Source organism: Myotis brandtii, unplaced genomic scaffold (genome assembly GCF_000412655.1).
Source record: "Myotis brandtii unplaced genomic scaffold, ASM41265v1 scaffold474, whole genome shotgun sequence".
Classification (NCBI taxonomy): domain Eukaryota; kingdom Metazoa; phylum Chordata; class Mammalia; order Chiroptera; family Vespertilionidae; genus Myotis; species Myotis brandtii.
In genome coordinates, this window is record NW_005368113.1 from 84,417 (window position 1) to 105,896 (window position 21,480).

The window sequence follows — 21,480 nt, forward strand, 5'->3', positions numbered from 1 at the left end:
ACAGAGAGGAAGGGAGAGAGATAGAGAGTTAGAAACATCGATGAGAGAGAAACATCGATCATCAGCTGCCTGCACACTCCCTACTGGGGATGTGCCCACAACCCAGGTACATGCCCTTGACCGGAATCGAACCCGGGACCCTTCAGTCCGCCGGCCGACGCTCTATCCACCGAGCCAAACCGGTTTCGGCAATATCTATTTCTTCATTCACCTTCTTTATCATGCGTCTCCCCACAAAAAAATGTGAGCTCTACAAGAGTGGAAGTTTCTGCCTGTTTAATTCACCCGTGCCTACAAAAGTGCCTGGCTTAGGCTAGGCACCCGACATGTAAATAAACAAAGCTGTATTTGCCAACACTCAGGGCCAGCGCTGAACAAACATGTGCTGAGAGAAATAAATGCAACACCTTCTGGGCACTTGGCAAAGGGGTTGATGTTGCCACCCAAGGTAACATTTTACAGGGAATCGTGCCAACAATGGCGGTAAGTTCTCCGCAGTTATCCTCAAAACCGTGCTGTGAGGAAAGAGGAGGAGCCCTGTTTCACAGGGGAGAAGAGAGGCAGGGAGTTTCAGGACTTGCTCAAAGCAGGGACTCCGGTGGCCCGAGCATTCGACCACTATGAGCTGGGGTCATGGGCAAAGGTGTGACCACAGCAGGGGGCATTCAACGAGGGTGTCCCTGGAGGAGACAGATGGATGGGATCTGCGATGGACAGTAGGGTCTGGGCATGGAGACCCCCTGGGGATACTGAACCCCATCACTCTATATTCTAGAGTGGGCTCGGGGATTGAGAGGTAGGGAATATTGCCAGGGGGTCAGATATTGACAGAACGTGGGAGGTGGGCAGGGATGGGACATTTGGGAGGTCCAGAACCATGTGAGAACGAGCGGTTAGGAGGTCCAGTGTTAGCGGTGATGTCATTCAGAAGGGCACCGCACCGTAGATTGTGGGCACAAGAGAATGTTTTCGGAATGAAACGTCAAGGGAGTCTAGAACCTTCTTGAGTAGAAAACATAGAAGGATCTAAAATATTGGCAAGGAAAAGACTTTGTATGCTTATATGCCAGTGATGGCAAAGCTTTTGAGCTCGGCATGTCAGCATTTTGAAAAACCCTAACTTAACTCTGGTGCCGTGTCACATATAGAAATTTTTTGATATTTGCAACCATAGTAAAACAAAGACTTATATTTTTTATGTTTATTTTATATATTTAAATGCCATTTAACAAAGAAAAATCAACCAAAAAAAATGAGTTCGCGTGTCACCTCTGACACGCGTGTCATAGGTTCACCATCACTGACCTAGGGCCTGCTTCCCCCTGTGATTATAAGCAATGGGGAGGGCAGGAATACAATTTTCAAGCGCCATGTCTACTCAATAGATCATGCATGGAGAAAAATACGACCGGGATCTTAAATAGCTCCCTCCTTCCCAGGAGCTGCTGCCACATCCGCTCATATGGGTTCTGCAGAAGCAACACAGGGGTGGCTGAAAGCAACCAAGCTTCTGGCATTTCAGGCCAATGAAATCCCTGTCCTTTCACTCTCAAATAAATAAAGCTTTGAACATTATCATTACTATGGTTCTTTAAATGAGTCCCCACTGCCTCATGCTCCCCACTTGCAGGGATTCCATTTGTCTTCGTGTCGGTGCCAGGTCTGGGAAGCTGACATCTCCCCAGCAGGGTGAAGATGCAACACCCTTCTCCGCTGGGCTGACCCTCCCTGGAGATGCCCAGTGGGGCTGAGTTACCACCTGGCGGGCTTTCCTCATTAGCCCTTCAGGCAGCACGTGCTCCAGTCTGTCAGACTCAGGCTCTGGGCAGAGAACTTCTAATGTTTGACTAGAACTGGAGGGGTATAGAATATTTCCAAAAATGGTACATTCATGGGACATAGAATATCACTGGGATGGGCTGGAGGTACCTACGTGTTCCACAGACAGAACATTTAGATGGTGATCTGAGTTGATGCTGACACTGTTGGGAGACCCGGAAAGTATCCGGGTTGGGACTCTCGGGGGGACTGGGGTGTTTCAGGGATACAACGTCTGGTAGACCGTGATGCCGACGGGGACCGAGTGCTTTTGAAACACGGAATGTCATATCCGGGGTGTGACACGCTGGGAACACGGATCGCCAGTTCAAGCGGGACGCCCTGGGAGGGGCCGGGGAGGGCTGGGCAGGCTGCGGAAGGAGGGCTCCAAGGGAGTGAGGAGGTGGGTCAGTCAACCCGACTTTTATTGTGGGCCCTTCGTCCATTCCTGCTCTCGGGGTCTCTGTCCTCGGATGGTTTCTTGGATCCATGAAATGTATTGAGAGACGCGGGTGTAGACGCCGGGCCGGTTGGGCTGCCCGCAGGGGAAGTCTCCCCAGGAGATGATACCGTGGAGCCTTCCGTTGCAGACCAGGGGGCCTCCCGAGTCGCCCTGAGTGGGGGAGACAGAAAAGGGGGGGAGGGGTCCTTGCTGGGGCCACACAAAGGCAGAGAGGGGGCCTTGTGGGGCGAGAGTGAAAGATGGAGTGAGACGGACATGGAGGCAGAGAGACAGACAGAGGACTATGGAGAGACAGTGAGCAACAGAGACAGGGAGGAACAGATAAAAAGACAAACTAAAAAACAAAAACAAAACCCAAAACAAACAAAGATAAAACTCAGAGGGACAGAGAATGAGAGACAAGTCCCCCCTGTCTTGGTGAGAGAGAGACACTGAGGCAGGGGGAGACTTCTGTGTCTCTCCGTTTTTTGTTTTTTGTTCCTCTAGCTCAATGGTTCTCAACCTTCCTAATGCCGCGACCCTTTAATACAGTTCCTCATGTTGTGGTGACCCCCATTTCATTGTTACAAATTGAACATAATTAAAGCCTAGTGATCAATCACAAAAACAATATGTAATTATATATGTGTTTTCCAATGGTCTTAGGCGACCCCTATGAAAGGGTCGTTCGACCGCCAAAGGGGTCGCGACCCACAGGTTGAGAACCTTTCATGGCTCCAACTCAGAGTAAAAGCCGATGTTCACACCATGGCCCATAAGGCCCTGCATGACACCTACCCCATACCCACCCCTGTCTGATCTCATCTCCTTTTCTTTTCTTTTTTTGTTAATCCTCACCCAGGGTTATTTTTTCCATTGATTTTTAGAGAGAGTGGAAGGAAGGAGGGAGGGGGAGAGAGAGAGAGAGAGAGAGAGAGATTTTATTCATTTTTTTACAGAGAGGAAGGGAGAGGGATAGAGAGTTAGAAACATCGATGAGAGAGAAACATCTATCTACTGGGGATGTGCCTGCAACCAAGGTACATGCCCTTGACCAGAATCGAACCTGGGACCTTTCAGTCCACAGGCCGACACTCTACCCACTGAGCCAAACCGGTCAGGGCTAGAATCCTAACTTTTATGCATGTCAACATCAGCATCTGGCAGCCACTGGCAGCCACAGCTGGGGCTTAAGATGAATTCTATTTGCCATCCATGGGTGCTCCCTTTTGTCTCAACCGTCTATTCTAGGAGACATCTCACCTTACAAAGACTAGTTCTCCAAAGGCTAGAAGCAAATCCTTTCCCTCCAGCATCCGTCCCCACCTCCATTCTGGCTTCCATCCTGGCCCATGGCAGCCCCCCACCCCAGCCCCACGTGGCCTCACCTCACAGGAGTCCTTGCCGCCCTCGGGGGAGCCGGCACACACCATGTTGCGTGTGATCCTCCCCGGGTAGGCTTGCCGGCACTCCTCATCTGAGCGTAGCTGGATGTTGGCACACTGTAAGGCTTGTGGGAAACTCACTGGGGAGGAGAGAGAGAAGGTCTGGGGATAACGGTCTTGGACAGGCTATGAGGCGGGAATTCAATAGGACAGTTGGCAGCAAAGAGAGATGGGAAGAGGGAGACGGGGGAGAAAGTGATGGAAGAGACAGAAATGTGGAGAGGAGAAATGGGGAGAGGTAACAGGAAAGGGAAGTGGAGGGAGAGATGGGTCAGGGAGCTGAGCGTGAAGAGACACAGATGGGGAGGGAGAGGAGGAGAGAGAACTGATGCATAAAGACAGAGAGAGTGGGGAGAACTAGGAGGACAGAGGAGGTGAGAGGGAATGGAGACGGGGAAACCCCAGGAGAGGTGGCAAGAATTACAGGAGAGGAGGGAAGGGGTGGGAAGAGAGATGGGGCATGCTGGGCCGAAAGACACAGAATCGAAGCTGGGAGAGCGCGGGGGTGGCACAGGGCTTTGCCGCTGTAGATCAACTTTATATTCACATACATATGTATACACACATATACATAACATCTATACACAAAGGATAAAGCAGTTTACATTTTATTATATTTAATAACTATATACCTACCATAGTATGCAATTTATATACAAATATATTTAAATAAATGCATGAATATAGAATTATAATTTAGAAAATCTAATGTTTATAATTTGCATATTTATATACAGATGTATAGTGTATATTTTAATTTTTTAAATGTTTTTTTAAAAATTATTATTGATTCCAGAGAGAGGAAGGCCATATATATAACATCTATACACAAAGGATAAAGCAGTTTACACTTTATTATATTTAATAACTATATACCTACCATAATATACAATTTATATACAAATGTATTTAAATAAATGCATAAATATAGAATTATAATTTAGAAAATCTAATGTTTATAATTTGCATATTTATATACAGATGTATAGTGTATATTTTAATTTTTTAAATGTTTTTTTTAGAGAGAGAGGAAGGGAGAAGGAGAGATAGAAACATCAATGAGAGAAACATCAACATCGATCAGGTGCCTCCTGCATGCCCCCTACTGGGGATTGAGCCTGAAACCCCAGCATGTGCCCTGACCAGGAATTGAACCAGCAACCTTTTGGTAGGTACATGGGCTGACGCTCAACTGCTGAGCCACACCAGCCAGGCATATAATGTATATTTCTATAAATATGCACATAATATGTAGAATATATGAAATTGTATATATTTATAAATGTATATAAAGACATATAACTGTATAGTATCTCTGTGGGTGCCGTCATCTTTGAGGGCGTGGTAGTCAATTAGCATATTTCCTCCTTATTGGCTGTGGGTGCCACCATTTTTGAGGGTGGGGCAGTCAATTAGCATATTCCCTCCTTATTGGCTGTGGGCGGCTGCATGAGGGTCAATTAACATATTCCCTCTTTATTAGGTAGGATATTTATGTAAAAGATATATATAACTGTATGCATTATGTTATATGTAATATACACATGTAACTACATATTTTCCTTGTTTCTTTAGAACTATATATTTTTTACTTTCATTTTTATATATAAAGGAATCTCGCCATGGCCAGGTAGCTCAGTTGGTTAGAGCATCCTCCCGATACGCCAGGGTTGTGGGTTTGATCTCCAGTCAGGGCACATACAAGAAGCAACCAACGAATGGATCAATAAGTGGAACAACAAAATCAATCTTTCTCTCTCTCTCTTCTTTCTCTCTAAAAATCAGCAAATTAAAAAAATAAAATGAATCCTCCTCCAACCTACTCTCCCGCCTCTGCCCCCGTCTCCCCGGCCACCCTGTGAGACCACCTGGGTGGGTACATACCCCGGGGGCTGATGGTGGTGCCCCAGCCAGACACGCGGCAGCAGGTGCCAGCCGGGAGGCAGTCGCTGTGGGAGAGAGGCAGGACGCGGATGTGGCTCGAGAGACGGACGGGCGACTGCAGCTCCAGCAGCATGATGTCGTGGTCGTGGTTCAGGTGAGTGGGGCTACTCCGGTACAGAGGGTGGGGAATGGAGCGGGCGACATCCCGCACCTGCTCTCCAGCCTCCTCGTGCCCCAGGATATGCTTGCCCAGGGACACTCTGTATCCGCTGTGGGTGCAGCAATGGGGTGGTTAGAGGAGAAGATGGGCCCCTCCCTACCCGCCTCCCAGCTCCATCACACCTTCCCCATCTCCTTCCACATCAACTCCAATCCCATCCAAATCCTCTTCTTCAAGTCCATTCCCATCCCCAACCCCCTCACTCCACCCAAACCTCATTCTCACCCAGAAAGAACTCCAACCTCATCCTCAAATGCAAACTCCACCCAGTCCCATTAGCACCCCTACCCCATGCTCCCCCGGCCCCCACGTACTCCTTCAGACAGTGTGCTGCGGTCAGGACCCAGCGGGGGTGGACGAGGACTGCCCCGCAGAGCAGCCGCCCCTGAACCAGCAGGGCTGCCTGCCAGGGCTGAGAGTGGGGAGGGCAGGTGTAGCCGCCTGGGAGAAACCCATTGGTCCCATTGGTGCTGTTGATAATCTTGGAATGGTCTTGAGAGACTCCTGGTAAAGGAGAGAAAATGTTAGGTTACAGGATGGGGGTTCAGGCAGAGGAGGCCTGGAGGTGTAGTTCTTGAGTTTGGGGAGAGGGTCAGAATTGGCTCTTGGTGACCAGGAACTGATGATTCATCTCTTGGGCTCTGGGAGTTGCCATTTTCGACGGAGCAGAGATGAGTCAGGGCAAAGAGATGACAGTGTCCTTTTCCACAGAAGCTATCCTCCATTGGGGGGAGGAAGGAAGAGTTCACTGAATGAAGATGTTTCTGATAAGCTTTCTCCTCACCTCCATTTTCTCTCTCATTCCACCATGGGGATGGGTCTCAAGAGGTAGAAGCAAGATGGACCTCCACAACCACCTAGGCAGCATCCATCCATCCCTTCTTCCCTTCATCCATCCATCCATCCCTTCATCCATCCATCCATCCCTTCATCCATCCATCCATCCATCTATCCATCCATCCATCCCTTCATCCATCCATCTATCCATCCATCACCCATCCCTCCATCCACCCATCCATCCATCTATCTACCCATCTGTCCATCCATGCATCTGTCTACCCATCCATTGTCCATGCATCCATCCATCCCTTCATCCATCCATCCATCTGTCTATCCATCCATCCCTCCATCCCTTTATCTATCTACCTATCTGTCCATCCATCCATCCCTTCATCCATCCACCCATCCATCCATCCATCCATCCATCCCTCCATCCTTTATCCATCCACCCATCTGTCTATCCAAGCATCCGTCTGTCCATCCATCCATCCATCCATCCACCCATCCATCGTCCATCCACTCATCTGTCCATCCATGCATCCATCTTTTTAACACCTTATTTACTGGGTTCCTCTATGGCTTCAAATACCATCCATAGGCTAACTACTCCTCAGTTCAAAGTTTGCAGGATTCTGAATCATCTGACCTTTGTTAATCTCCTCGACCCCACCCCTCGCCTCTCCCCTCTTCACTCACTCTGTTCCAATTTCAAGGATCTGTTCTCAAATTGACCAGGGCCTTTGCACTTGCTGCTTCCTCTTTCTCGACCGTTCTTTCTCCAGACCTGCACTGTTCAATATGGTAGCACTAGCTGGTGTGGCTAAATTTAGACCATCAAAACGAAACTTAAAAAAATTCAGTTCTTGCCCTGGCCAGTGTGGCTCAGTGGTAAAGTATCGGCCCTGGACCGAAGGGTGGCAGGTTCAATTCCCGTCAAAGGCACACACCTGGGCTGTAGGTTGATTCCAGGCCCCGGTTGGGGCATGTGCGGGAGGCAACCAATCAATGTGTCTCTCTCACATCAATGTTTCTCTCTCTCTCTCTCTCTCTCTCTCTCTCTCTCTCTCTCTTCCACTCTCTAAAACAATCAATGGAAAAATGATCCCCAAGTGAGGATTAACAAAATAAAAATTCACTTCTTCAGCCACACCAGTCATATTTGAAATGCTCAAGAACTCCAAGTGGCCAGTGGCCACCCTATTGGACACTGCAGATATAGGAGGTAGATAGACCTAGCATAGTCTCTGACACACAGTAGGTGCTCAGCCAATGTCCTGTGTGCCAGGCCCTGTATCTGGCCCTGGACACAGCCGTTGACAATGGTACAGAGAAAGCCCAATTCTGAATGTGCCGCTTTTTGCCTGGGGATCCCGTCACAAGCTGCCAGCCTCTGTCTTCTCAGCGATCCAGTGGGGGAGGGAACAGTTCCATCTCTCATGGGGCAGCCATAGGATTTGGTAAAATCCTACACCTATGACACACAGCACTCAGCAGGTGGCTACGATTGCTATTATTAGCTGCACCAGGAGGGCCCCAGCTGTGTGGCCAGCAGGCCCCTTTCCCCACCTCCATAAGCGGCAGGATTAGCCCAGTGGTTCTCAAAGTTGGGGACAGAAGTCACTGGTGGGCACAAGGTCATTTTGGGGGGGGGGGGCACAGGGATGAGGCGTAAGCAACAACAGATTGCATCCTCAGACACGGTCACTGTCCGGTTCACTTCCAATTCAGATCTTCACATGGATTTTTAGAGAGAGGAAGGGAGAGGGGGAGAGAGAGAAACATCCATCGGCTGCCTCCTGCATGCCCTCTACTGGGGATCGAGCCCACAACTCGGGCATGTGCCCTGACCAGCAATCGAACCCGAGACCTCTCTGTGCATGGGATGATGATCAACAAACTGAGGTGAGCTCTAACCAATTTGGCCCAGTGGATAGAGCGTCGGCCTGCGGACTGAAGGGTCCCAGGTTCGATTCCGGTCAAGGGCATGTACCTTAGTTGAGGGCACATCCCCGGTAGGGGGTGTGCAGGAGGCAGCTGATCAATGTTTCTAACTCTCTATCCCTCTCCCCTCCTCTCTGTAAAAAATAAATAAAAAATATTTTAAAAAAACAAACACCGAAAATATTTTTTTAAAAAAAGAGTCTAAGCAGGTCGTTGGGGCCTAAAATAATGCAGATGGACGCCAGGACGTGGGTGACGGGACGGGGCAGGTGGGGATTAGAACCCTGACTCAGGCGCTGCTGTCTCGGCTGGGCTCTCCTGTCAGAGGCTTGGCTTTTTCAGCTGTGAAACTGGAGTAATTACAGCTCAGGTACCTCCTCAGACTGTTGAGGATTCCACAAGCCAATGCATGTGGAGTTCCGAGCCCAGGGCGTGGCGCCCAGGAGGGGCCGGGGACCTGGCAGGGAGTCCTGGGAGTGTCGCCAAAGGAGACGAGGCACCCCACCTCCAGGCCAAGGCTGGTGCCGGGTGCCCCTTGGCCCCCTCCCTCCGTTGGGTCTCAGCTCCAGGACCTAGTCCTTTGGGGGAGGGAGGCCTCCTGGTTTGGTCCTTTAAAGCCATCCCCTCCCGCAACAATTGCAGCTGATGATTAACTCATTATTTGGGTAATTGTTGGAACGAGGTCTGCGTGCTGAGAGCAGGGACCCTGTCTGGATTGCAGAGCTGTGGGGTTTTTTTTTTAAAAAAAGAATTATTACTGAATTTATTGGGGTGCCATTGGTGAATAAAAGGATGTAGCTGTCAGGGTTACACGTCTATAATACATCATCTGAATGCATGAATGATGCGTGAATGGGGTTTCCAGAGAACTTGCCCACAAGGGCAGGGAGGTGTGGGGGGGCGGTTTACATGGGAGAGGACTGACTATGGGTAGAATCAGCTGGTCTGGGGTCACCCCAAGGGTGAAAGGAAGAACCGGGAGGCTCTGAGAACATGATTAAGAAGGTAACAGTGACGACTAACCAACCTCCCCTCCCTTCCATCTGCCAGGCAGTCAGCAAGCACAGACGGGCGTGACCCGGTTTCATTTCAATATTCGCACCAACCCTTTGTGGGCAAAAGCCCATTTACAGCGATGAGTACCAGGCGAAACGCGGGGTTTATGCTTGTATTATTATTATTAATTAATTAATTAATTAATTAATTTATTAACGATTGCATTATGTAAACCTACTTTTGCCCAGCCCCGTACGTCCCCATTGTACAGATGGAACAACCGAGGCACGAAGAAGCGAAGTCACTCTCTCAGAGTGGCAGCGGCAGGATTCGAACCCCTGTGGGTGCGACTCCTCTCCCTCAGGGAGGCCAGGAGGCCTGGAACGGGGGGAGGGGCTGGGGGTGGGCTTTCCAACGCGGAGTCAGAGAGGAGAGGGGGCCTTGCTGGGGACACTGGGCTGACCTCAGCCAGGAAACCAGGTCACTCCGGGGTAAGCAGGAAGTTTTCGGGGACCGTCCCCAGGGGAGGCTAGTCCTCGACCCAAGCAGCCAGTCCCTCCACCCAGCCCTGCAAGCTGGGCCCTCGGTGCACGCTCCGGCCCCTCTCTCCGGCCCCGGCCTCCCCTCGCAGAGCTGGTTCCCACACCTGGTCTCAATCTGAGCCTATCTCCCTGCGGCTGCAGCTCTCCATCTCTGCAGATTTCTATCTCTAACTGAGCCTCAGGTCTCTCTCTCCATCTCCCTGACTCAGCGATGCTCCCTCTTCCCCCTTCCATCACCCCCCCTCCCCTCCCCTCCAAAGCTCCAGCCCCTGCCCCAGGCGCACGCCACTTACCTGGGCGAGGGGCCCGGGTGGAGAGCTTCTGCAGCCAGCTGCCTCCAACTTCAGCCCCGACCCATGCCTTTTAACCCCTGACACCCTCCCCCAGCGCCCTCAGCATTTCCCGGTCGCTGGCCTACCCCTCTCCACCCCCGATGGCTCAGCAGGCTGTGCCAGGCACCCCCCAGCCTGGGCTTGGCCCTCTGCTTGGGGCGGAGCTTTCGGGACAAGCTGGGACCCAGATTTGGCTCCTCCCAAGCCCCAGTTGAACCCACAGTGAACTCTGAGGTGGCAGGACCCACCTAGGCGGAAGGAGATAGCCCATCACTTCCTTCCCCAAACCCACCCCAAATCCCCATGACCCTTCCCGGTAGCATAGCTGGCGTTCCAACCTCCACGCCAACCCTGCGCACCCTCTCCAGATACATCAGCTCCTAGAAGGCTATTTCCACCCTATTCCCATTTCCCGGCCTAATTCCAACCAGAACCCAGCCCCTGGCCTATCCCTCAAACCAGTGCCATTGTAGCTTTATCTCAAAATTATCTCGCAACATCACAAAACAAGGCACCTGAATTTCAGTTCTTGGCCTGGACGCTATCCCCAACTCCATCTCCAGCCCTTTTCCTTCCCCCAAACGCAGGGATGCCCAAGCGTATTCTACCGTCTGCCCTTCCCACCCCCACCCCCAACCCTCAGGCACAACAAGGGAATTCATTCTTCAGGTGGGTGATGGATAGTCAACTGTCCTTAAATGAGGGTGGGGGCAGGGGTTGGGTCTGGGGAAGCAATCTTTTGGCCAAATGGCCCTTTGTGAGCAGGGTCAGTCGGGGTCAGGGAGTCCACGGGCATGGAGGCGGCGCAGAGGGAAGCGCTCTGGGGGCTGGGCTGAGGGAAGAGGAAGGAGGAAGAGGTTGTTTGGGGAATGAGTAGGAGTCTGCTGGAATTGTGACTGGGTGGGGCTGTGAGTTAATTCTAGGGGGTGGAGGAGGCAGGATTAGGGATTAGGGAGAACCGAGGTGGGGTCAGAATTTGGAAGAAAGCCAGGGATGGGGGCCAGATGATGAATTCTGGGGAGGGTCGTGGTGTCAGGATAAGGATAAGGGGTTGAGCCGGACAGAGTGAGTGCTAACATCAAAACTGGTGCTGCCATATTGGGGAAAGTTTAAATTTGGATATAGGGATCAAATCTAGTGTCTTTTTAAAATTTGTATTTGTTGATTTTAGAGAGAGAAGGGAAGGAAGACAGCGTGAGAAAGAGAGAGAGAGAGAGAGAGATTTGCTGCTCCACTTATTCATGCATTCATTGTGTGTGCCCTGACCAGGGATTGAACCCACAACCTTGGCGTATAGTGACAATCCTCTAACCAACTGAGCTACCTGGCCAGGGCTTAAAATATAATTTTTTAAAATATATGTATCTCTTTATTGATTTCAGAAAGGAAGGGAGAGGGAGAGAGACATAGAAACATCAATGATGAGAGAGAATCATTGATCGGCTGCCTCCTGCACGCCCCCTACTGGGGATCAAGCCCACAACCCTGGCATGTGCCCTTGGCGGGAATTGAACCTGGGACCCTTCAGTCCGCAGGCCAAGGCTCTATCCACTGAGCCAAACCGGCCAGGGCTAAAATATAATTTTTTCAAAAAGATCTAACCATGACTCTCCTACATATATAAAGTGAACATATGTCTAATATTTTGATTCATTAATAAGTGATAAAACTATCAAGATGTTACAAAGAACCATAGGCAATAAGGCATGCTGAAATGAATTTATAAATAGACATGAGCTGTCTTAGCCCACATGGTGGGGAGAAGGTAATTGCACTTCTACCTGGTAAGACTCATTTGCGTGGTTATGGACAAGAGTTATTTGCATTGCAATCAGCTGTCCAGAATTTACCGAGTTGTAAAGCAGCTCCAAGACAGTAAAAGCAGCAGAGACCCCAAAAATCAGTTGGCCCTTCTAGTTTTCCATTGACGTCACCCATTGCCTTCACAATATCAATGTCGTTCGCAATGTTTCCTTACACCAGGGAGAAAAGTTCTTGGTCATGTTTAGGATGGGTCTGATGACAGCACTGGGAATGCAAGTGAATTTGGGGAGAAGAATGGATGTGTGGGGAAGATGAGGCTGGGGAGTTGGTGTAGGGCAGTGGTTGGCAAACTCATTAGTCAACAGAGCCAAATATCAACAGTACAACGATTGAAATTTCTTTTGAGAGCCAAATTTTTTAAACTTAAACTATATAGGTAGGTACATTGTTATTAACTTAATTAGGGTACTCCTAAGCTGGCCTTTGCTAAAAACGTCCTCAATCTGATTGAGGTACATTCGCTGAGGTCGACCCCTTTCAACTCTCCCATCCACACTCGTCTTGTATATTTGTTTCATCTATCTCCTTTCGTTCATCCTCTCTATATGTCCACCCCCCACTTCTTCTAACGCCACTTCTTCAAAATAGACTCGACCAGGCCGAAACCGACTTCTGCTCATGGGCCACGGAAGTTTCAATAGCACTGTACGTGCGCGCCCGCACGTGGTATTTTGTGGAAGAGCCACACTCAAGGGGCCAAAGAGCCGCATGTGGTTCGAGAGCCACGGTTTGCCGACCACTGGTGTAGGCCCTACAGTGTAGGGGATAGGATTGAGTTGTGGTTGGGAGGTTTCTGGCCATAAGGCTGTTGATGGAGTCCTCCCGTTGGGCTGGGACTGGGGATGGGGCGGAAACTGAAGTTTTGGATGGGGAGGTGTTGAAATGCATTTGAGTTGGTGTTATGTATGGATCGCCATGGTTAATGAAGACTGAGCTTGAGTGTCTGTGTTGAGGTAGGGTTTTGGTGGGAGTGGGCTGGGTCATAGCTGTGAACTCCTCTCCGGGTGACAGAAAAGCAATTGGAATTCCCCCACTTCATAGGGCTGGGGCCGGAGTGGATACCGCGTTGACGCTTTCCCAGTAGAGCTGGGTTCAGTCTGGGTGGCAGGAGGGAGGATGCTGGGTTACGTGAGGTGCTGGGCTCGTGTGGGAAGTCAGGGTACCTGTGCCCTCTTGTGGCTGGGACCACGCGTCCAACAAAAGCCTTTCTTATCTCGGAAGGGCCCTTTCTCACCTAGGAAGGGCTGGAAGGAACCTGGAGAGGGGGTGGCTGGGGTGGCATCTTCTGAGGGGTGAGTACGAGGTCAGCGCTGATAGTTGAGCTTATGATTGGCCAGGACCGAGGCTGGCTGGCTCGCGTTGACGTGAGGTCATGGGCCCATTGAGGGTTGGGTGCGTTCCACCCCCTCCCTTGACTGATAAGGCAACTGGAGCCCACGGGGGGTTACATATCAACTGGACCAAGTCCAGGTGGACTGTCTCACGGGTCAGGGTCTTCCCCGCTTCTGAGAGTAGGGCCGGGGAAAGAAAGACGGGAAAAAGAGGCAGGGTTCCTGGTGGCTTAGGGCTGCGACTCTGGAGTTCAAGCGACAAGGACCTTCTGTGCCTCAGTGTACAATGGCACCGTCCTCAGCGCCTACCTCACAGAGGAGGGTTAAATGAGTTAATATTGGAAGGTGCTTGCACAAGCGCCTAATAGGGACCTAGGGCCACACAGGTGCTTGTTAAATAGGTAAAGCTGGAGGAGATGGAGGCAGATGAGGTTCCTGGAAGCCCCACCCTGGCTTGGCTTCAACATGGGGTTCTTTGTGAGGCACGAACTGGAAGTTCTGGTTGGAAGTGCTGATTGGGGCGAGAAAGTTGGCCCCACAACCAGGCCCAGAGGAGAGGCCCTGATATAAGAAAGACAAAGGGATAAATACACCGAGACAGACAGACAAAGTGGGTGGGGGAGGTCGAGAAATGCAGAGGGAGAGAGAGAGAGAGACAAAGGCTCAAAGACATAAGGGAGAGAGAGAGACAAAGGCACAAAGATATAAGGGGGGGAGAGAGAGAGAGAGAGAGAGAGAGAGAGAGAGATGTCCCCAGAAAAACCAGACTTGAGATGTGCCAGGAGTCGAGAGCCACGCATTCATTCCTTAGAGCTGGATCCCTGGGTCACAGGCGTCGGCCTGTCAACATCATTCCTGGGTGGCGACAACATCACTTTTCACCCATCGGAATAGCAAACCCTAGCAAGGTCAGCCTTGCCACCTACCTGCCTGCGTGCCCACATCCTCTGCCTCCTCTCCTGTGTCTACAGATGAACAGTCTGCACCTCCATCGAAGACAGACCCCTCCGTTTGTGCCCAGTCTCCCGTCCCCTCTCATCTTCTTGAAGACATCGTTCCAGCCAGCACGTCTCTCTTCCCTTGTCTACATCATCAATTCTTCCCCCCACCAGTGAGCTGTCTCGCTAACATACAGACATGCTACCATTTCTCCCATGTTCCATTACAATAATTTTTTAAAACCTCTCCAAACGCCCTGGCTGATGTGGTTCAGCTGGTTGAGCATCACCCAGTGTCCCAAAGGGGCTCCAGTTCCATTCCCGGTCAGGGCGTGTATGGGAGGCAACCAATCGATGTTTCTCCTCTCTCTCCTGTCCCTCTAAAATTACATATATATATATATATAAAATAAATAAATCAAATAAAAACCTCTCCAACCTTCATGCTCTCCTGGCTGAATTTTTACTCCCTTGCACTGCAATTCTTCTCTAAAGAGTTGGCTACACTCATTGGCTGCAATTTCTCTCCTCTTGTTCTTTCTTAAGCCTCCCCCAACCCCCACCCTCCAACCGCTCTGCCAACTGTGTCCCTGTTCAGGGCACCAATTACTTCCATGGTGCTGAACCCAGTGGCCATCCCTTTAGGGTTCCTCTTACTTGAGTTATCAGCAGCGTTGAACAAGCCGATCACTCCCCGTTCCTTCAAAGGGTTTCTCTGCTCGGCCTCTGGGACACTACACCCTCCCGGTCTTCCTCCTCACCCACTGGCTGGTCCTCATCCGTGGCTGTTCGCTCTCATCTCCCCGGTCGGTCTCTACGTGGTGGGGCATCTCGGGACTCAGCGCTTGGTCCTCTTCTCTCCTCTGTCTAGACTCAGTCCCTTGGTGATGATCGCATCTGGCTTTAAATACCATCCACATGTTTGACGACTCCCAGATCTGTGTCTCCGGCCAAGACCCTGCTCTAGAACGCTGGGCTTCGCACCCAACTGCCTACTCAACGTCTCCGTGTTCCTCCAAGTTCAAAACCAAACTCCAGTCCTCCACTCCTCTCACGGCTCACACAGGCTCCTCTTCCAGTCTTGGTCTTCTCTGTAGATGGTCTCTCTGTCCTTCCACGCCTTGGTCCAAACCTTAGTCTTGCCCTTGACTTCCTTGTCTCCTACCACACATCCATTTTGTTACCAAACCCTGTCAGCTCTACACCTTCGAAGGAGATCCAGAATCTGCCCATTTCTCAACACCTTCCATCCTTGCCACCTGGTCCCTCCCAGTCACCATCCCCTCTCACCTATACCAGGTATGTTCACTCTCTAGTCTCCCTGTTTCTGTCCTTGTCCACCTACATTCTATTTGCGACACAGCAGCCAGACTGACCTTTAAAAAAAAAAAAAAGTAAGACAGGGCAGGTCACTCCTCTTCTCCAAACCCTGCAATGCCTTCCGCCTCACTCAGAGTGAAAGTCAAGTTTCCTGAGGGTGGTCTACAGGGCTCTACTTAGACCATCTGGCCCCGATGGTCCTCTGATGTCTTCTACCCTCCCTCCCTCCTCCTGCCCCTCTCATGCCAGCCATACTCCCACCTCAGGGCTGTTCTGACTATAGGAACCCTCTTCCAAACCAGAGGTCTATGTGGCTTCTCTTATTCTCCTCATCCTCTCCACGAAGACTTCCTTGACTCCTGTAATTGGGTGCCCAAGACGAGTTCTAAGAATCCCCAGAAGGACTCCCAGAACTCAGAAAAGTGGCTCTGCTCACGGTTTGGGTTAAATGACAGCCAAAGGCTACAGATGAACATGCACAAAGCAACACAGCACACAAGGCAGAGACCAGGAGGGGCCAGGCATGAACCTCCCGGTGTTCTCTCCGGCTGTGGTCATGCAGATCGCCCCTCATCCCCCCTGCAATGATGTTTGGCAGCACATACAGAGGGCTGTCTACCCAGGGAGCTCACCTGAGCTTTGGTGTCTAGGTATTTTATTGGGTGTTGGTCATGTAGGCATGGCTGTCTGCTTTTGTGGCTGACCTTCATCTCTGGGTCCTCCCGAGATTAAACGGACACGATGTGCTCCGAGGACTCCACCAGAAGTCACCACCGTGTTAGCATAGACTCTCCGGCATGGTCCCGTGCCCTGGACCAAACAAAAACAGGATAATTCAGAGGCTCCGTGGTTATCTCCAAGGAGCCAGGCAAAGGCCAGACCTCTCTTTGTATGTAATGTGCAGGACTTGGACAGCCCAGGCCCACTGAGTTAACAACCCTTCATGGCTTAGCATCACAGCCCTCAGGGATGTACTGGTAAAATATAGCACAGGGAATATCTATATATATAAAAGGCTAATATGCAAAGAGTCCCCTAGGGAGTGCAACCAAAAGTTCAATCCCTCACTATGACGGGCACTGACCACCAGGGGGCGGCGTGGAACGAAGGAAGGCCCCAATGGGCCCTGATCGCCAGCCAGGCCTAGGGACCCTACCCGTGCACGGATTTTGTGCACCAGGCCTCTAGCAGTCAATAATATTGTATTAACTATAGATGGTGCCAGGTGGGTACAAGACTTAAGAGGGGGATCACTTTGTAAATTATATCATTGTTGAACCACTATGCTGTACACCTGAAAGGAATATAAAGTAATGATGAATGTCAGCTGTAACTGACAAAGGGGATTCATCTGTTAATGGGATCATTGGAGTCCCATCGGCAGGTGGAAAGTGTTTGTGTGACAATGAAAAAAAAACAACCAAAAAGCACACCACACTGGAACCTTCGTCTCCAGGGCTGACTCCCATCTGTAATACCTTCTGCTTTACTTATTCATTTGTTTCTTTGTCTGCCTCTCCCCTGGAAGTGAGTTCTCAGTACCCAGCATAGAATAGGATTCAATGGATATTTGCTGAATGAATGAATGAATGAATGAATGAACTAGTGGCATGATTGAGGGTATGGGGAGAAAGGAATCTTTTTTTTTAATATATTTTTTTTTATTGATTTCAGAGAGGATGGGAGAGGGAGAGAGAGATAGAAACATCAATGATGAGAGAGAATCATTGATCGGCTGCCTCCTGCACGCCCCCTACTGGGGATGGACCCTGCATCCCCTGGCATGTGCCCATGACCGGAATCGAACCTGGGGCCCTTCAGTCCACAGGCTGACGCTGTATCCACTGAGCCAAATCGGCCGGGGCGGGAGACAGGAATCTTTATCTGGACAAAAACCTGCTGGCATTTGGTGAGACGGATTAAGAATGGGCCTTTTGGTCCATTAGTCCTGCTCCTGTATTCCAGAGACGTCTCCTGTAGGTACATAAGGGGCATCCTATCCTCCCTGTCAAAATGTAGGACAGTGACCTTACCCTAGACACGAATGGGGGGGGCCTGTAGGGGGAGCTCTCACGCCCCGTGTTGTAGAGAGAGCCCTACAGAAACCATTCTATTTCCAATGTGGCTCTAAGGTAGTAACCACCCCTCCCCTTAGCTTTCTTTCCCCCTGTACAAAGGACTTCCTCCATCTTTGTCCTGGCACGAACTTCCACGTGTCTGGCCATGGCTGCACATACTGTACCGGATTGTAGGGTGTTGTTTTTTTTTTTTCCTGAATAAACCCTTTTTGTCCAGCGAATACCGAGTTGACGGCTGTTTATGCTCAACGCCCCAAATAGTCATTGCGCCATGGCTTGGGTAGTGGAGGGAACCTAGGTGTGCCCATCACTGGGGGATTGAGTCATTCACACGGTGGCTGAAAAAGTGATGGTGAAATAAATTACCATTTTCTAACCGGGCAGGGCCCAGTGGGGAGTCACACCTGGGCCTCTCACTTCTTTATTTGTTTTTTTTCTTCTAGGTATTTATTTATTTTTATTGCTTTGGGAGAGACAGAAACCTCGATTTGTTGTTCCTCTCTTATTGACGCGTTCATTGGTTTCTTCTTGTATGTGCCCTGACTGGGGATCGAACCCACAACCTTGGTGTTTGGGGACGACACTCTAACCAAACGGTCGGACCCAACCAGGGCATCTTTTTATAATTTCTAATTTTTTTTGTCCGCCCCCCCCTCCGCCCACTCACACACACACTTTTTTTTTTTCCTATCGCTTTAGTGAAAAGTTGTGAAACCAGCCACTTCGATTGTTCTTGAGCATCTAGGTTAACACACCTTTTTGAGACGCCATAAGTGACACCCCTGGAAGGCGTAACCACCCTCCAGAGAGAGAGAACACTTAATCTCCTTAGCTCTCCTGTGATCCGACCTTCATGTAATCTTCCTTCGCTCCCTCCTGAACCTCAGAGGCACACACACACACACACACACACACACACACACACACACACAGCTGCAAAACTGTCATTCCCCAAAGCATTTGAGATCTTGCTCCCCAGTATATGTCGTCAGCTTGGCTCAAAGAAAGGCTTACAAGAATTCTCTACAGGGTTTGGGTGTTTCTTACGTTGGCACTGTGGGGCGGTGCTTCTCGAACTTTCCTAGGCACTGTCTTCCGGAGATCGTGATGAAATGCAGACTCTGGTTTAGCTGGTCTGGGCTGGGGGTCCGAGACTCAACCTCGAATAAGCTTCAGGTGATTACGCTTCGGCTGTTCTTGGGGCCACGCTCCAAGAAGCAAGGGCACAGGCTGGAGTACATCCGTCTGGTAGAACATTCTTCGTCCGATATGCAAATACGTTATGTATTGGCACCACCCGATTTGGCTGCCACAGGCCACACACGGTTATCGATCACCAAAATGCGGCCCTGAGACGAAGGAATGGAAATCCCACACGTGTTAAATTCAGCTAAGCTGGCCCTGACCGGTTTGGCTCAGTGGATAGGGCATTGGCCTGCAGACTGAAGGGTCCCAGGTTCGATTCTGGTCAAGGGCATGTACCTAGGCTGCAGGCACATCCCCAGTAGGGGGTGTGCAGGAGGCAGCTGATCGATGTTTCTAACTCTATCCCTCTCCCTTCCTCTCTGTAAAAAAATCAATAAAATATATATTTTTAAAAAAATTCAGCTAAGCTTCATTTAAAAACGCCAAGTGCCCTGGCTGGTGTGGCTCAGTCAGTTGGCACATCCTCCTATACACCAAAAAGACATGGGTTTGATTCCAGGTCAGGGCACATGCCCAGGTTGAGGGTTCGATCCCCACTTGGGGTGCATACAAGAGGCAGCCAATCAATGTTTCCTTCCCACATCGATGTTTCTCTCTCTCTCTCTTTCTCTCTTTCTCTCCCCCTTCTCTCTTCTTCTTTCCTTTCTCTCTAAAATCAATAAAAACATATCCTCAGGTGAGGGTTAAAAAATAAAAGGAATAAATAAATAAAAATGACCACAAGTGGCCAGTGGCTACCACGTTGGACCACACAGGCTGAGAAGACAGTTAGAAGCAATAAACTAGCCGAGCCAAGGGCAACACGGGTAGATTAACACTGTGTGGTGGGATGAGATCACCTCCTTAATACGTCCGCCCGGCTCCTCACCCACGCACTTTCCTTCCCACCCTCTTTCATTAACTCTAAAAGGATGTCGACATAAAGGGCTGTCGACATAAGAAGCATCCAAACCTGCAAGTAATTTTTTTTTTTTTTGGTAAGCCTTTATTTGAGCCAAACTGAAGACACGTGCCAGGGAGCGAGATCTCAAATGCTTTGGGGGAATAAACGTTTTGGGGTTTCTCTTACGCATTTGGAATTACGTAAGCAGGGAACTGAGGAAGATCGCACGGAGGTGGGAGAAAGCAAAGTGGGCACCGGAGTGTGTGCCTGTGTTAGTCTATGCAGAAGAACAATGGCGAAGGCTGGCTTGAAACCTTTCACTAAAGAGGTTGTGTGCCTGGGGCTTCACCACCCACCGTGACCTGCCCAGTTCAGAATGTGTGATCAGATCATCCTGAGAGGTGACTTGTCTGAGAGCCCCCTTTGTTGCCATCATGCTGTGGGTTGTATTTGCTTTATTATTTCATACTAGAGGCCCGGTGCACCAGGGAGAGGGGGGTCCCTCAGCCCAGCCTGCGCCATCTCACAGTCCTGGAGCGCTCGGGAGATGTCCGACTGACGGCTTAGGCCCATAAGCCATCAGTCGGACATTCTTAGCGCTGCTGGACATCCTTAGCACTGCTGTGAGCACTCGCCAGCCGTGAGCTGGGCTCAGAGCTTCTGGCTGAGCAGTGCTCCCCCTGTGGGAGTGCACTGACCACCAGGGGGCAGCTCCTGCGTTGAGTGTGTGCCCCCTGGTGGTCAGTGCACCTCATAGCAACCAGTCATTCTGCCTTTTTTTTGATTTGCCTATTAGCCTTTTATTATATAGGAGGATACCAGTAAGAAAGAAAAGAGGGGTGCTGATTGCCCTGGGTGGTAGCTAAGTGGTTAGAGCGTCGGCCCCCAAGCACCAGAGGATCTCTGGTTCAATCCCCGGTCGTGAGCACATATCTGGGTTGCAGATTCGGTTCCCAATCCCCGGCAACCAATTGTTGTGTCTCTCTCACATCAATGTTTCTCTCTTTCTCTCTCTCCCTCCCTCCCACTTCTCTAAAAAGCAATAGAAAAAAATATCCTTGGATGAGAATTTTTTAAAAAGGGGGGTGACAATTAAATTATGACATTATGCTGACACTATCAGCTGTAATATGCCCTCGCATTATTATTACTTTTTAGTTTTTTTTGTTGTTGTTGTTAATCCTCACCAGAGGTTATTTTTCCCATTGATTTTTTTTTTGAGAGGGAGGAAGGGAGAGGGATAGAGAGATAGAAAGATCAATGAGAGAGGAACCTCATGGATTGACTGCTTTCTGCAGGCCCCGCACTAGGGATCGAGCCCGCAACCCGGGCATGTGTCCTGACTGGGAATCGAACCATGACCTCCTGGTTCCTAGGTTGACACTCAACCACTGAGCCACACCAGCTGGGCCCCATTGATTTTTAGGGAGAGATGAAGGGAGGGAAGGAGGGAGGGAGGGAGGGAGGGAGGGTGGGAGAGAGGGAGAGAGAGGGAGAGAG

At 50.2% G+C, this 21,480-nt stretch overlaps 1 protein-coding gene across 1 annotated transcript; it reads right to left on the reverse strand.

Annotated features, from left to right (window-relative positions):
- Window positions 1–1,991: 1,991 nt before the first annotated feature.
- On the reverse strand, window positions 1,992–8,228 carry KLK13 (kallikrein-related peptidase 13). The gene is made up of 5 exons (XM_014547414.1): window positions 8,156–8,228; window positions 6,124–6,313; window positions 5,590–5,858; window positions 3,649–3,785; window positions 1,992–2,431 (listed from the first exon to the last, which is right to left on the reverse strand). The coding sequence occupies exons 1-5, from the start codon at window positions 8,226–8,228 to the stop codon at window positions 2,243–2,245; spliced, it is 858 nt and encodes a 285-aa protein (XP_014402900.1). The 3' UTR covers window positions 1,992–2,242.
- Between the last annotated feature and the right edge of the window lie 13,252 nt (window positions 8,229–21,480).